The sequence below is a fragment of the Pygoscelis adeliae genome, unplaced genomic scaffold (genome assembly GCF_000699105.1).
Source record: "Pygoscelis adeliae isolate BGI_AS28 unplaced genomic scaffold, ASM69910v1 Scaffold272, whole genome shotgun sequence".
In the NCBI taxonomy this organism is placed as follows: Eukaryota; Metazoa; Chordata; class Aves; order Sphenisciformes; family Spheniscidae; genus Pygoscelis; species Pygoscelis adeliae.
Genome location: NW_008824282.1, coordinates 1,204,535 through 1,218,188, shown reverse-complemented (window position 1 = coordinate 1,218,188; position 13,654 = coordinate 1,204,535). Strand labels below are relative to the sequence as shown.

Sequence of the window (13,654 nt, the reverse complement as noted above, 5' to 3'; positions counted from 1 at the left end):
AAGGAAGTAGACAAATAAAATCAAACCCTGGACGTCTAGCTCAGCTGACCCATTGGAAGATTTGTGACCACTAAATCATCGCAAAAGCCTAGTTACGAGATCCAGCCAGGATTGAATGAGACTCCATTGTATAAATACAATAATTTGGGAAAGAAAAGCACTGAAACAAAACTATTATCAAACTATTATTATAGTGGCTGAGCTGTGTATAATAAACTCATTAGTTTATTTATGCTGGTATATTAGTTTCAGCATATAAACATGTTTTCATAGTTACACACCCACAACTACAAATAATCACGTTTGTAACACCAGGTGTTGTGGTCAGTTCAAATTTTTATCATGTATCCTGGCACTTTTTTAAAGTTCTCCCAACTTTAGTAGCCTGTAATGCTTTAGTAGCCCCCGGATATGCAAGTCTGGGGCCATGAACAGGAATATGCTGCACAGACATTTTTTAACATCTCCTTTGGGTGGTCCAACATGGTTTTCTTTATGTTTAGTGGAGGACGGTTCATTGCTGAAGGTCAAATGAAGTCCATTGTGTCCTAGCAGTCATTGTACATAGGCTTGTTTGTCAAGAAAGGTCAGCTGAAATGTGGGATCAGTGAAAAGCAGGATAGGAACCTAACTGAAATATTCATCTAACTTTCATTACTTGGTATTATTTTATTTTTAAAACCCTCATTATCTGACAGGACAAGTTGTTTTTTTTAAATATTCATATAGCTCTTAGAACACTTGAAGAGCTATTCCCTTAAATCTTCCAAAAATAACATCTTCAGGGACAACGCAAGTATGGGAGATTTCAGCCCAGTTAAGAAGTGTTTTGAAAACTTAGCAAATATATAAACAGAGAATATATAATGAAGACCCTGTAACCGACATGCATATGATTGATGCCCTCCATGAATGAGCTATTTAAAGCTTATTTCTGTGCACTTAGCCCCCACAAACCGGACCGCAGAATCCAGACTGTAGTTCCTGCTGCCGTGGTGACTTTGGAGTTCGACTCTACCAAGGGCCCCCAGGACCTCCCGGGCCCCCTGGGATGCCAGGTAAAGATGAAGTTTAATTGATTTTTCAACCAGTCTAAATACAGGCTAGAAATTACAGGCTACTCTATGAAATATCAGAGAATGGTCCAAACATCAGTATTTGGGGACAGATTCAGAAACAAGTTTTTCTGTAATTTCTGGGGAGACAGAAAACTCTGAAGACTTTTCCAGTGAAAACCCATTTGCTATCAAGATTCAGCTTTCACAAATTCATACTGAAAGTAATCTTATTACATTTCTAGGGCAAATTGGTCTCTCTTCTTAAAGCAGCATGAAACTTCCATTAAAATTGGAAGAACCTGTTCCCTGGAGTTGATTATTGCGATAACCTTTGATTATCCAGCTATGCTATCGTGTACTGTGTTCAAGAGCTTTTTTTCATCTAGCATACTGCTAGCCGATATTTTACAGAGACACCCATGCTTCTATTCTCTCACAGAAATTTCTTCCTTTCCTTCTTTCTTCTTGTCTTCCATAATAAAAAGTACCTTTTTTTTTTTCCATTAAAAATGCACACAACAGAACAGGATACACAAGAAAAGGGTACACTTCCATCTGATAACTGGTATGGAAAAAGAGCCTAGAGAAGGGAAAAAGATAGTTGCATGTTGGTGTAAGTTTGTTACAGCAGCTACATTCAAGGATTTGAAAATCACCGCTCCTAAAGCAGGAGTGTAAATGAACTACATATAGTGTATGTATTCATTTACATATAGTGTAAATGAACACATCACTGACCGACAGATTTGTCTCATCTTCAAAAGCTTACATCTTCTGTTATCAGAATAAAAATGCAATTTCATAATCCTTCTGTCTCACAAATGTACGGATAGTAACAGACATGACAGATAACCACACACACAAAAAATTAATATGTAGTGACTTTTGGTAGAAACAGTTTACAGTAACAGTTAAATCTGACTGTTCTGAAGTTAAATCTGAGTGAATGAAGTGTTTCAAGAACTAGCTTCAGTTGGCAAAATATTGAAATAAATTGCTACTTTGACATATTTTGGGTATTAGGCAAAATAAGCTTATAGGCATATTTAGTATTAGCCTGCTGTAAGCTATTCATGCATCAAACCTTTTGTCCTGGTTTCAGCTGGGATAGAGTTAATTTTCTTCCCAGTAGCTGGAAGTTGTCGGCTGGGGTTAAACCACAACACCTTTATAAAAATACTATGCACTACTACAGAAGTAAGAGAAATCTAATGGTGAGGCCTCTTGTGCAGAAATATTGTATTACATATTAATAAATTGTTGGCTTCTTAGAAGCGGGACACAATTTTATATTAGACCCACATTTTCAAGGCTGCAGTGGACATACTGGGACACAGCCCAGTCCCAGCCTTGCCCTTTCCTCATGCGAGGATGTATCTCAGTCACACTTTCTTGTCACCACAGGATGCCACAAACGTACGGCCGACAGCAACCTTCTGCACCCTGGAATTTCTCTGTCTCCTTCATCTGCTGCATTTCATATCATTGTGCCCATAAGGAGAATGACAACAGCTGCTTTTCCCTTGATTGAATCAAATGTTGCTTGCAGACTTCTGTTCTGAACTGGTCGAGAAGTAGTTCTGGCTTTACATGAAGGATCATTCTTGTTATTTTTAAGAGTTATTGATTTCTCTATCCAAACAAAAATTTGCTTAATTTCTTCTACCATTTAGCTTCCTTGTTTAAAGCAAATTTTTTTCTCAATACAACTCTAAAGAATCACTTGATCTTTAGATTTTATCTCAAACACCACCATTCTTCTTGTAAATTCGTAACCAGAGTGACTAATCAGAGAACAAGAGAGTGGCAAATAATCTAATTTCAATTCAGGTAGAATTAGAACAATGATGACACTAATTAATCCCCTGAGTGGGATAATTGAAAGGTCAGGCTTTTGGTTCAGGTAGGCATAATAATTGCTCAGTAGTTCTAGCCAACTTTAAAATTTTGTCAGTTGCATAGACGTTTGCTCAGTAATTTCCTCAGTAAACATCAGGAAGTAAGTAATACTGCAGATGTAGGAATATGTTTTTAAAATGACCCTTTTTACAAGAAGCCATCTCAGAAAAGCTTCATTATAGAAATTTTGTCTTTCTTTAAATCTAGGAACATGCAATCAATCAACCCCTTCAAGCTAACAAGCACCCTGAGAATGCACACTCTCCTGTTTTTGGCAGATGGGTCATTTAGCTAGTTTAAGGCTACAGCCATTCTTTGTTTGTGTAGACAAGTTTTAAAGATAGAAAAATGTTATTCAAAATTATTTTATCCTATCCTAATTAGCTTAAATTATCAGGAAATAATTTTTTACACAAAAGGAAAAGCAAGAGTGCTTATGCAGGCTACCTGGTATGTGTCAATAGGCAGTGGCTTTCACTTTCCTTGAGCCTCACGTCCGCTGAGGTCTTGTCTTTGCATATCTCCCCAACAATGCAATGACTTGAGACATGGGCAGTTTATACAGCAACACCAAGAGGGCATGAGGGTTAACTCTTAAACATCAATCTACATCCTTCTGGAAACTCGCTCATCAAAACCTTCACCTTCAACTTAACCACACAGCTGTTTCTTATCCATCGCAGCTCAATCTGGGTTTTCTGGTACTGCAAAGTCCATGTGTTGCAAACTGGTGGAAAAGGACCCTGTCACAGTTATCTGTTAAAATATATTATATGAAATCATTTAAGTTAAACAGAAAGCTCTCTTTCCTTTAAGGAAACCATGGAAACAATGGAAATAATGGAGCAACTGGCCAGGAAGGAGCCAAAGGTGAGAAAGGAGACAAAGGAGATATGGGACCGAGGGGAGAGCGTGGCCATCATGGACCCAAAGGCGAGAAGGGTTACCCTGGGATTCCCCCGGAGCTACAGGTACAAAATCTCTGGCTTATTTTGGCTGCAGCAGTTCTCAGGTTATGGTTTTCTTCTCTGAAAAACAGCACCTAACTACTGTAAGATACTTAAGAAGTAAATCCCCCTGTAAATTAATACAATGAGAGACATATATAGCCCTTGTCATGACTGACAAATGTGCTTTGCCAGATCTTCCTGGAAAAGAAAGACATCAGGGCTTAGTCTTTCTTTAAAGTAAGAATCCAGCTGAGAAATAGGCAGGAGGAAACATATATGGTTCCCTTTTAGGGCAGAAAGACAGTATCAGGGTCATTAAAGGAGAATAGCAGGGACTATCATTTTTCTATCAAGCTGTACCACATACCTAACTGCACTTCCTATGACATATGAAAAGAGTAAAGGAGTCATTCAGGCCCATGCTTCTCAGGTCAGTCAGGCTTTGTGAGATTCTCAGAAACATATGTATCCAACTCCTCAAAGTATGGGGTCAAAACCTCTGAGTGCAGACAAAGTCCTCTGGTTTTGAAAAATACCCCTCAGTAGCTATCTGTGGTTTTATATATCTAGATACCTTAAATATGTTGAGAAGCATGTAGGTTCTGCCTATGAATGAACTACCCAAAAGCCAGATGACCATTAAAACATGGGTTCAAGCCTGAGCTGATAAGCTCTGCTGAGGGATAGGATATATTTGTTTGGGCTCAACACTGTGTTGGCATAGTCCCATAGTTTTTGCATTAGAGCTTCTTCATGTCCCAGGAATCTGGCAGATGGTGGAGAGCTTATGTGTGTATATATATATCTGCAGTACAGCAGAGATGTGATGTCCTGTTCTTAAGGCAACTGAAAGTAAATGGGACTTGGATAACTAAGACCCTTGGTTGCAGTTGCAAATAGGATATAAAAGAGTTGTCCACACTGCATACTGCAGTGTAGCAATATACGAGCAGCTCATCTGCAATAGCAGGAAGACTTGACTATCTCTATGATGTAGCGCAGCTAAGGTGCTAAAGGCAAGATTCAGATGCATGGCAAGCCTTTAAGATGTATCTCTCCTGGTCTCTAGCTGCCTCTGTGGAAGGGGCTTCTGTAGATCAGATCAGCCAGCCCTGTGTGCGGAAATCCTAAAGCTCTTCAGATGGCACTAGGTGGGCAAGTGATTGCAGTCAGATTCAGCTCCAGAGAGCCTACATGTGAGGCAAGCATCTAAGCTCCCATTAAAATTACTGAGGATCTACAAAAGCAACTCAGCTTAATCTGACAGTCACTGCTGCTTTCAGGCAAACGGGACTTCAGACACCACAGACTATATAGATCTCCAGAAACTACAAGGGAGTTTACATCCTCACTCGCAGGTACACACTTTAGTGGAAGTCTTCGTCTTGATCTGATTCATACCCCCAAACCAAGTTCACCACAGAAGGGACAAAATGGGATATAGCAAACATGCACAAGAAGAAATCCCACTTCCAAACACTCTGACTATGGGGAAAACTGAAGTTCTGATCTATTTACAGATCTATACCTTTTAACTGAAGAATACTGTTTCCCAATAACAGTCATTCATATATGTTTTATATGCTCATAAAAGGCATGCGAATTAACAGCCAAATCAACAGTACAACCACCATGTACAGTGTGGGAAAATGGCTTTGGATTTCTTGGCATTGTGTATGTTTGAATTCTCCACCCTAGGTTGCATGAAGATGGGAGAATTTTACAGAACAAAATTCACAAGGAAAATAGTTTCCAAAATTACTGGACTTTTGTAATAATGAGCTATCTGCATTTTTTTCCTACAAAAAGATAGTGGTAGTAATTTAATTAAAAACTGAATAATGAAAGAGGATGAATAACAAAAGCTCATATTGCAATACCTATTTCCAAGTAAAATTCCATCACTGTTTTTAACAGATGTGTTTAAAAATTCTTTACACAGTATAGCATATCATTTCTTGTTAACATCACGCTTAAGAATTTTAGAGTGGGGGTAGGTAGAGGAAAAAACACTTCTGAATACAATACTGTTTTAAACAGAGGATTATTTTGAAAGACTTCGCGTGTCCATGTTGATCTGCTACTTCAAAATGAGACCTAGGGTAAAAGGACATCTTTTTCAACTCTTCTGATCAGCCCAAGAAAAGTAGCCTGGGGTCAAAGAGAATGTGAAATGGAATCTAGACAAAAAGCAATAAATTCCATCAAGCTGCCATTGCAGCTGCTTTCCTTTAACACGATGAACTTTGATTTAATCCTGGCTGAGAAGCAAGAAGTTAACAATTTGCCGTCATAGAAAATGCATCCATGCAGGGATAACGAAAATCAGCCCAAGCTTTCAGCTCACATCTGGAGCTCCTCAAATTTCTGAGCAGATGGCTAATGATTTCCATTGTTGGATCCGGACTTGCATTTGATTTTGCCTGTTCTGGTTTTGTTCTCATTTGGATCTGAAATCAAAAGAAGTTTGGGGTGGTTTTTTTTTAATACCAGTATAGCTGGAATCTCATAAAAAATGTCATTTTTGTGAGGGGCAGTAACAACTGTAATTGAACACTTCTTGTCTAAGATGTTAAGAGATAGACATAAAATGCCAAGTCACTATGTGACCTTCTGGCATCCAGGTGCAGCAATTCTGCCTGTACCCCATTTACTGACAGATGGGGGGATCACAGGCTCACAAAAGAGATAACCTCTCCCCTGCCCATGCAAGTTGGCAGGGTTGTTCCCTGGTATCTTGCTGAGGGTAATTTGAATTGTCCAATGTGGAAGGTTTTCCATTGCTTTCTATGAAACATTTTCCACGGCCAATGTGTCTCACTGCAAGAAGTATAACATGAAGTCGAAGCACAGTTTTCACTTAGTTTCCTCTTTTGTCTTCAGCACCCTCTGTTGTCGTAACTGAGGGTACAGGGCAACTGGTAACAGAGAAAAAGCACTGAATGTTGAGTCCCAGCAACTGAACTTCTAGAGGATCTCTAATAAAAATGCTTAATGTATCTCTGAAGGTAGCAAGAAACACTAATGTGGATGGATTTTATCGAGCATTATTTATTTCACACATTCAGTTAAAAGCAATATCCAGTCTAAATGCATTGGGGAATATATAAAAACTAATTAAATCACTTTTGTTGGAAATACCATACATTTCAATACCAGTTTTCTGTTGCATCATTCTAGAGAGACTTAAAAGTAAATCAAATCCCAAACAAAGGTCCTGACCTGCAAACACTTGCCCATACACCTACTTTTACAGTCATGAATAGTCCAATTGAATGTAAGAAGCCTATTCCTCTTCCAGTTTCATTCAATGGGAGTTTTGTTACTGGAGTTTAATGGCCTTGGAGCAGGCCCCAGAAGAACATCTCTGTCAGGAAAATAAACAGACCACAAATACAGGAAAAAATTCTGTAGCTGATTCCTCTACACATGTAAATTTCATGAACGACTGCCTGAATAAGAACTGCGTTTTTACAGGTCGCATTCATGGCTTCCATGGCTACTCACTTCAGCAACCAAAACAGTGGAATCATCTTCAGTAGTGTTGAAACCAACGTTGGGAATTTTTTTGATGTCATGACGGGGAGATTTGGTGCTCCAGTGAATGGTGAGTGTTTGCAAAACAAAATAATGCAATTCTGGGAGCTATAGGGAGAAGAGTGGTCAATAATGATGAGAAACTAGTTAACTGCCTTTGCACAAGGCACTGATGATATTCACTCTGCACAGCTCTTGCCACCTACTTTCAGGGAAAATGAAATTGGAAACTGAGCAAGCCAAGAGGGCTTGCCAGCCAGTGAGACTAGTGCTGGCATAAAGGCAGGAGGAAGAGGCACGGCCAGAGCTGGGGAGGAAGCAGGACCATCTGCTTTGAGAACTTTAGCTCTTCAGACACTGTGATGAGATAACCATGGCCTTGATGTTGCAGCAGCAGCAGCTTCACAGTTGCCTCCTCCACCTCCTGCCTCCAGTCACCATCTTCATCTCCATCTTCCCTCATGCCAGTTCAGCTGTGCCTCCCCAGCCAGTGAGACTAGTGCTGGCATAAAGGCAGGAGGAAGAGGCACGGCCAGAGCTGGGGAGGAAGCAGGACCATCTGCTTTGAGAACTTTAGCTCTTCAGACACTGTGATGAGATAACCATGGCCTTGATGTTGCAGCAGCAGCAGCTTCACAGTTGCCTCCTCCACCTCCTGCCTCCAGTCACCATCTTCATCTCCATCTTCCCTCATGCCAGTTCAGCTGTGAGCTGGCCTGCAACAGATGTGTGGCTGGAAATGAGGCATTATAGTTTTTACTGAGTTATTTTTCAGCTGCATCAATCCCCCATCTTATGCAGCTGTGGCACAGGAAGAACAATAGGAGACTGGGAGGCAGGACCATAACCAAAAACATGTCTAAGCAAAGCCTGAGACCGCCTTCCTTCACTTGGCCTTTCTCATCCTGCCATTCATTTACTCACTGCTATGGGAAATGATACTAAATTAAATAAAAGTCAGACCCTCCAAACTTGCTGTAGCACATCTTACTGACAGTTAGGGGTGTGTGTCCTCACAGATGCTTCCTTTTGAGATTAATGTATAGGTGGATGTCAATAAACTTTGACCCACAATGATGTAATGACTTTGATGCAAAGTCCAAGCTCCTATTGCAGGGTCAATGCTACAGACGTACTGTTCAGGAACGAGGAGCTTGCCTTCCCACCTGGGGGAGTCTTGTAGACCTCATGACACATAACATGGTTGCACTGACAACATTGTCGGCACCTTTCAGACAGAGAAAGAACTAAAAAGAAAAAGGGTGATGGTAAGGGTGTGTTGTTCAAGAAGAGAAAGTGGTGGCTACATCTGCATTGTTCAGGATGCGGTACAGCCAGGTGAGCAGCAGTCGGTGCTGCTAAAACCACTCGTGCCCTGCCTGACCTGAGCGACATGCTGACTGTCTGACAGCCTCTGAGGTTGAGCCCTGGCTGGCCTGGAGGCTGCCCTTTTGGGAGAGGGCAGGAGCAAGAAGGTAAGGAAAAAAGGGCGAGAGAGGGATCACTCGACTCAGCCTCTGGGAAATTTCCCTTTCAGTGAGAAAGAAGGCATGAGTGGTCCTGCCATGTTCAAATACAGTCATTTCTATGCAACAGAATGTGGCTGAACCCCTGCCATATGCAGAATAAAAATAAATCAGATTTTGGCACACTATAAGCAGAAGCAAAATACCCACTGACAACCAGAAGGTAATTTTGGCCTCAGCTATTATGTTTTCTAAGCAAGAAGCACAAGTCGGTAACATGACTACCTCCCTCTATGAAGCAAACACGTTGTATTTGGTAATCTTTTCAGGGGTGTATTTCTTCACCTTCAATATGATGAAACATGAAGATGTGGAGGAAGTGTACGTGTACCTGATGCATAATGGTAATACAGTTTTCAGCTTATATAGGTAAGTGAAGGGCCAGGTCATTTTAATGCAAAAGACATGTTTGCACAGATGTGATAGCTTGTTCACATTTCAAGAAACATGAAATTGTTAATTTTTTGAAGAAACTCTGTAGGGTAAAATAACCAACAAAGAAAAACTATTGTATTTTGCCCTCCTCAACTTGCAGGTTTGGATCATACCTGCCACAGATCCTGGACCTAAAATTCAGCCTTGATCACAAGTTCTCAAAGCTCAGGGGAAAGGAATTAGCACTGCAAGTCAGGGTTGGAGTCCAGTGGTAACATGCTGTCATTCTGCTAAAACGTATCTTCACCCTCATTTTGCCTGTCAGGCTAGAAAGTCTTGTTAAAGATTAGGGGAGAGCAATTTTCTTTAAAGGTGGAGAGCATTTAAACTGCAGTCGTAAGTATGAGTAAGAAGCAATGGTCCTCCATTTACTGGCTTTGTTATCATTAGCACACTTGGAATAAAATAATTCTGGACTCTTTATGTTAGCTGGAGGATCATCAAGAATAGGATTCACTTCTAGCTTATCAACTTCTATAAGGACCAGGTCAAGAAGCTTGTAGCCAGATGGATAGCTGAAAAAAATACGTTTGGACAAAACTGTTATTTAATACCAACCAGGGGCCTGATGCCAAAACCAAGCTTCTCTCCTGAGCCTGAATAAACAGACACAAAAGCTTAGATTGATCACACTGGATTTTAGGCACTTAGATGATAGCAGGTTCATTTAAGCTGTCAGTTTCTTCAACAGCCCATACCTGAAGCACCACCAAAGGGTGCTTCATTCCCAATGGATATTTCCTGCAAAAGAAAAAGTGCCCATTTTTTTCCCCCTGAAGCATTGATGTCAGAAAAGGCAACAGGTGGAAGAAAGGGAACCAACACTCACGCAAAGCCAGCTGGTTAGCCCACATCAAATGTTATTTATGTTCCAATGAAAGGCCTCAGGGTGGAGTGAGCTGCCTGTCTCTGCCCACTGCCTGTGCTGGAAGCACAGGGTCTCAGCTCAAATGAGACTCCTGTCCTGGAGGCATTTAAAATTAGCTGGGATGAATCTAAGGGAAAAAGAGCATCACAGGAAATCTGGAGTGTTGTGATGAATGAGCAGAGTTTTATTTTAAACAACAAATCTATTCCTGTACCCTGGAAAAAAATACGTAAGTTAAACTTCCAGAATTTCAGAAAGGAATGAAATGATGCAATCAGGTAAGGTGCAAAATTTGACTAGGAGATCAAATGGCAGATCTTTGAGATCTTTGGCAGAAAGATTCCAAAATTTCTTCATAAAGCTGAAAAAATGTTGGCAAGCCTTTTGAGGAAGTTTTGCTCAGGATAACAAGGTGCTTTCCTGGATTCTTTTTTTTTAAAGTTGTTTGCTTGATCATTTTTGAGAAACAAAAAGCTGACTTGTTAAAATATTCATCCTTAGCTATGAATCAAAAGGGAAAGCAGACACTTCAGGAAACAGTGCAGTGCTAAAACTTGCCAAGGGAGATGAAGTTTGGCTGCGAATGGGAAATGGAGCCCTCCACGGGGACCATCAACGCTTCTCTACCTTTGCTGGGTTTCTTCTTTTTGAAACCAAGTAAAAAAAGAAACAACCCAGTAGATGTTTATCTGAGGAAACATCTTTTTTGGAACTGGTATTTTTCTCTGGACTGTGGAATAGCATTACAACACTGAAAGATCAAGAAGGCTTGTTTTGATGCAATGTGTTGCTATTTGTGTAACAGAGATGAGCTAAATACATTGGATAGTTGACACACAGATTCACAGACGATGTATTGTCATCTGGGTTGGATCTAATGAATCATTAAATGTTGCTATTGCTCTCTTCTCCAAAGTGACTGAAAAACAAAGGAAAAGGAGTTTAAATAATTTAGAGAGCAGTTTGACAGTAAAGTCAATTTTGTCTGTAAATATACTTTAGTTAAGTATATGTCAGGAATTGAACAATTGATTCATGTTTTTCTGTTCGTTTATTCAGTTCTTATTACATGTTCATTTACATTTGCATCATGGAAACAGGCCTGAATGAATTGTAAGTAGGCTCAGCTGAGATCAGACTTAAAGGAAGAAGTTTATACTGGACTAGAATGAACTTTACAAATACAGGAAAAAAATGTGAAAATAAAGATGTCGAGGATTCAGGTTTATTGCATTCCCATCTCAAACCTCTGAAGATGTATCTGGTGTCATTTTTCACAGATTTTTAGTACATATTTATGCTTACTCTCTCTCTTAAAAAAAGAGTGGTAGTAGTTCTTGCCTTAATAGCAGCTTGAAGCTAAGGTAATTTAGCCTACAGTGTGCAGGGGATCAGACAGGGGAACTGTAATGTTTCTTCCTAGCCTTCAAATTCTTAAAACTTGATGTAACTGAATGAAAGGTGTCAAAGCAGAGGCATATATGCTGGAGAAGTTGGGATATGCCAACAGCACAAACAGAGAAATGCATGCTTTGTGGAGTTTGGAGCTCTTCTAGAAGGATGTACCTTTTAATATTGCATATTTACTTTACAGTGAACTTGTTGATACAGTTTTCCTACCAGCCTTCCAAGAATCAGTATTTCAGGAAAAGACATTGCAGCCTGGCAAAGCAGCAGCTAACCCTGTTCAGTATTTAACTGGTGAAAGCCAACACTGGCTGTCTCAGAAGTTCTGGTCACAGTAAACTGGGCCATTCTTCAACATTAGTATTTGCCACCGGCTTTTTAAAATTTGGGTACCTGAAATCCTGTCTTGCTATTTTCTTTTCATCACAATCAGCACCAAACACACTAAGCTAAAAGAGGGTAGATTTAGATTAGATACAAGGAAGAAATTCTTCACTATGAGGGTGGTGAGGCACTGGAACAGGTTGCCCAGAGAAGTTGTGGATGCCCCATCCTGGAAGTGCTCAAGGCCAGGCTGGACGGGGCTTTGAGCAACCTGGTCTAGTGGAAGGTGTCCCTGCCCATGGCAGGGGGGTTGGAACTACATGATCTTTAAGGTCCCTTCCAACCCAAACCATTCTATGGTTCTATATGATTCTATGAATACTGAAGCTTGAATGTATCTTCTGCACATTCTGGCTCTCCACACACAAGCTAATGAAATATAAATTACATTTTAACATACATTACATTTTAACCAGACATTACCTGCCATTAATGTATTACAAGTAGGTGGGGTTAGGAAAACATTTATTTGAAATTCTTTTTTACTGGATACAGATACCAGTATCATGACAATAGAGCAAATGAATCAAAATCTGCCGTATGAATTTGTATGTCCTTATACACGTTCCTAGTGTATGTAAACCACATCTTACAATGAAAAATGCATGTTGATACTTGATGATTATGACTTGTGATTTTTTAGTTTTATGCATCAACCACTGAAAATATTAGCTTTAACGAACTGCCGTCCAATGAGTTTCTTTATGAATTTGGGTCAGGTTTGCACCACATCATAGGTTTTCAAAACCTGAGACCATGTTATTTTAATAAGCATTTTAGGAAAATTCTGGCATGCCTTTGAGCTAAAACCCACCTGCCAGGTAATCAGATAATGTAATTCTTTGGAAATAAATGCACAAGTTGTATAAGATATACGGCATCATGAGCTAATGTTCACAGTAGGAAAAATCTTGAAAAAAGTATTTCTTGTTGCATTAGGAATGTTTGCTTACTTTGTAACACATACATTTAGCCAATAAAGTTTAATAGTCATAAAACTATACTGGTTTGTTCATATCTATATTTATCAAGGACCTTACCATTTGGAGACTATGGAGATATATTCTTAATGTGTATTTCCTAAGCATTCATTTTGCTACTGAACAGGAGAAAGCCAGCACTAAGGGTCAAAATATATTTATTTTACAATTTTCCTTTATGGCATGGCCATTCAATCCACTTTGGTCAGAATAAAGCACTTAGAGACTATGATACATACACTCATTTTAAGCTCCTTCACATTATCTCTTGTATGGCCATGATATAAAAGAAAGACAAGTTTTGCCATTCTCATTTTATGTTGTTTTCACAAGTTTTTTGCAACTTGGCCTGCTAAAAGCAGAAAGCAACTAAGAATCACCACAAAAGCTTCTGACAAACAAACAGCAGCATGGTCTTAGTTCCAAGGTTAAAGCTAAGAGGTTTTTTACATCAAGGTTGACACTTCCTAGTTTTTGAATGAAATCTCTGCAGTCTTTTCTCTGCAAAGTTACTGCATGCAATCTCTGCTGACTGCATGTTGTAATACTTTACAAATAAATTGTTAACTTACATATTAATTTCAAAGATCCTTCAAAATATAGCAGCTGA

At 39.6% G+C, this 13,654-nt stretch overlaps 1 protein-coding gene across 2 annotated transcripts in view; it reads left to right on the top strand.

Annotated features, from left to right (window-relative positions):
• C1QTNF3 (C1q and tumor necrosis factor related protein 3) overlaps nucleotides 1-12,178 on the top strand; it is a 16,688-nt gene extending 4,510 nt beyond the window's left edge. For both annotated transcript variants that reach the window (XM_009318442.1, XM_009318441.1), the window contains exons 2-6: nucleotides 947-1,058; nucleotides 3,774-3,928; nucleotides 7,385-7,514; nucleotides 9,240-9,339; nucleotides 10,775-12,178. In XM_009318442.1, the coding sequence (XP_009316717.1) occupies nucleotides 947-1,058; nucleotides 3,774-3,928; nucleotides 7,385-7,514; nucleotides 9,240-9,339; nucleotides 10,775-10,934 (657 nt within the window). In that variant the 3' untranslated portion in view covers nucleotides 10,935-12,178. The remainder of the gene's footprint in view (nucleotides 1-946; nucleotides 1,059-3,773; nucleotides 3,929-7,384; nucleotides 7,515-9,239; nucleotides 9,340-10,774) is intronic.
• The last annotated feature ends 1,476 nt before the right edge of the window (nucleotides 12,179-13,654 follow it).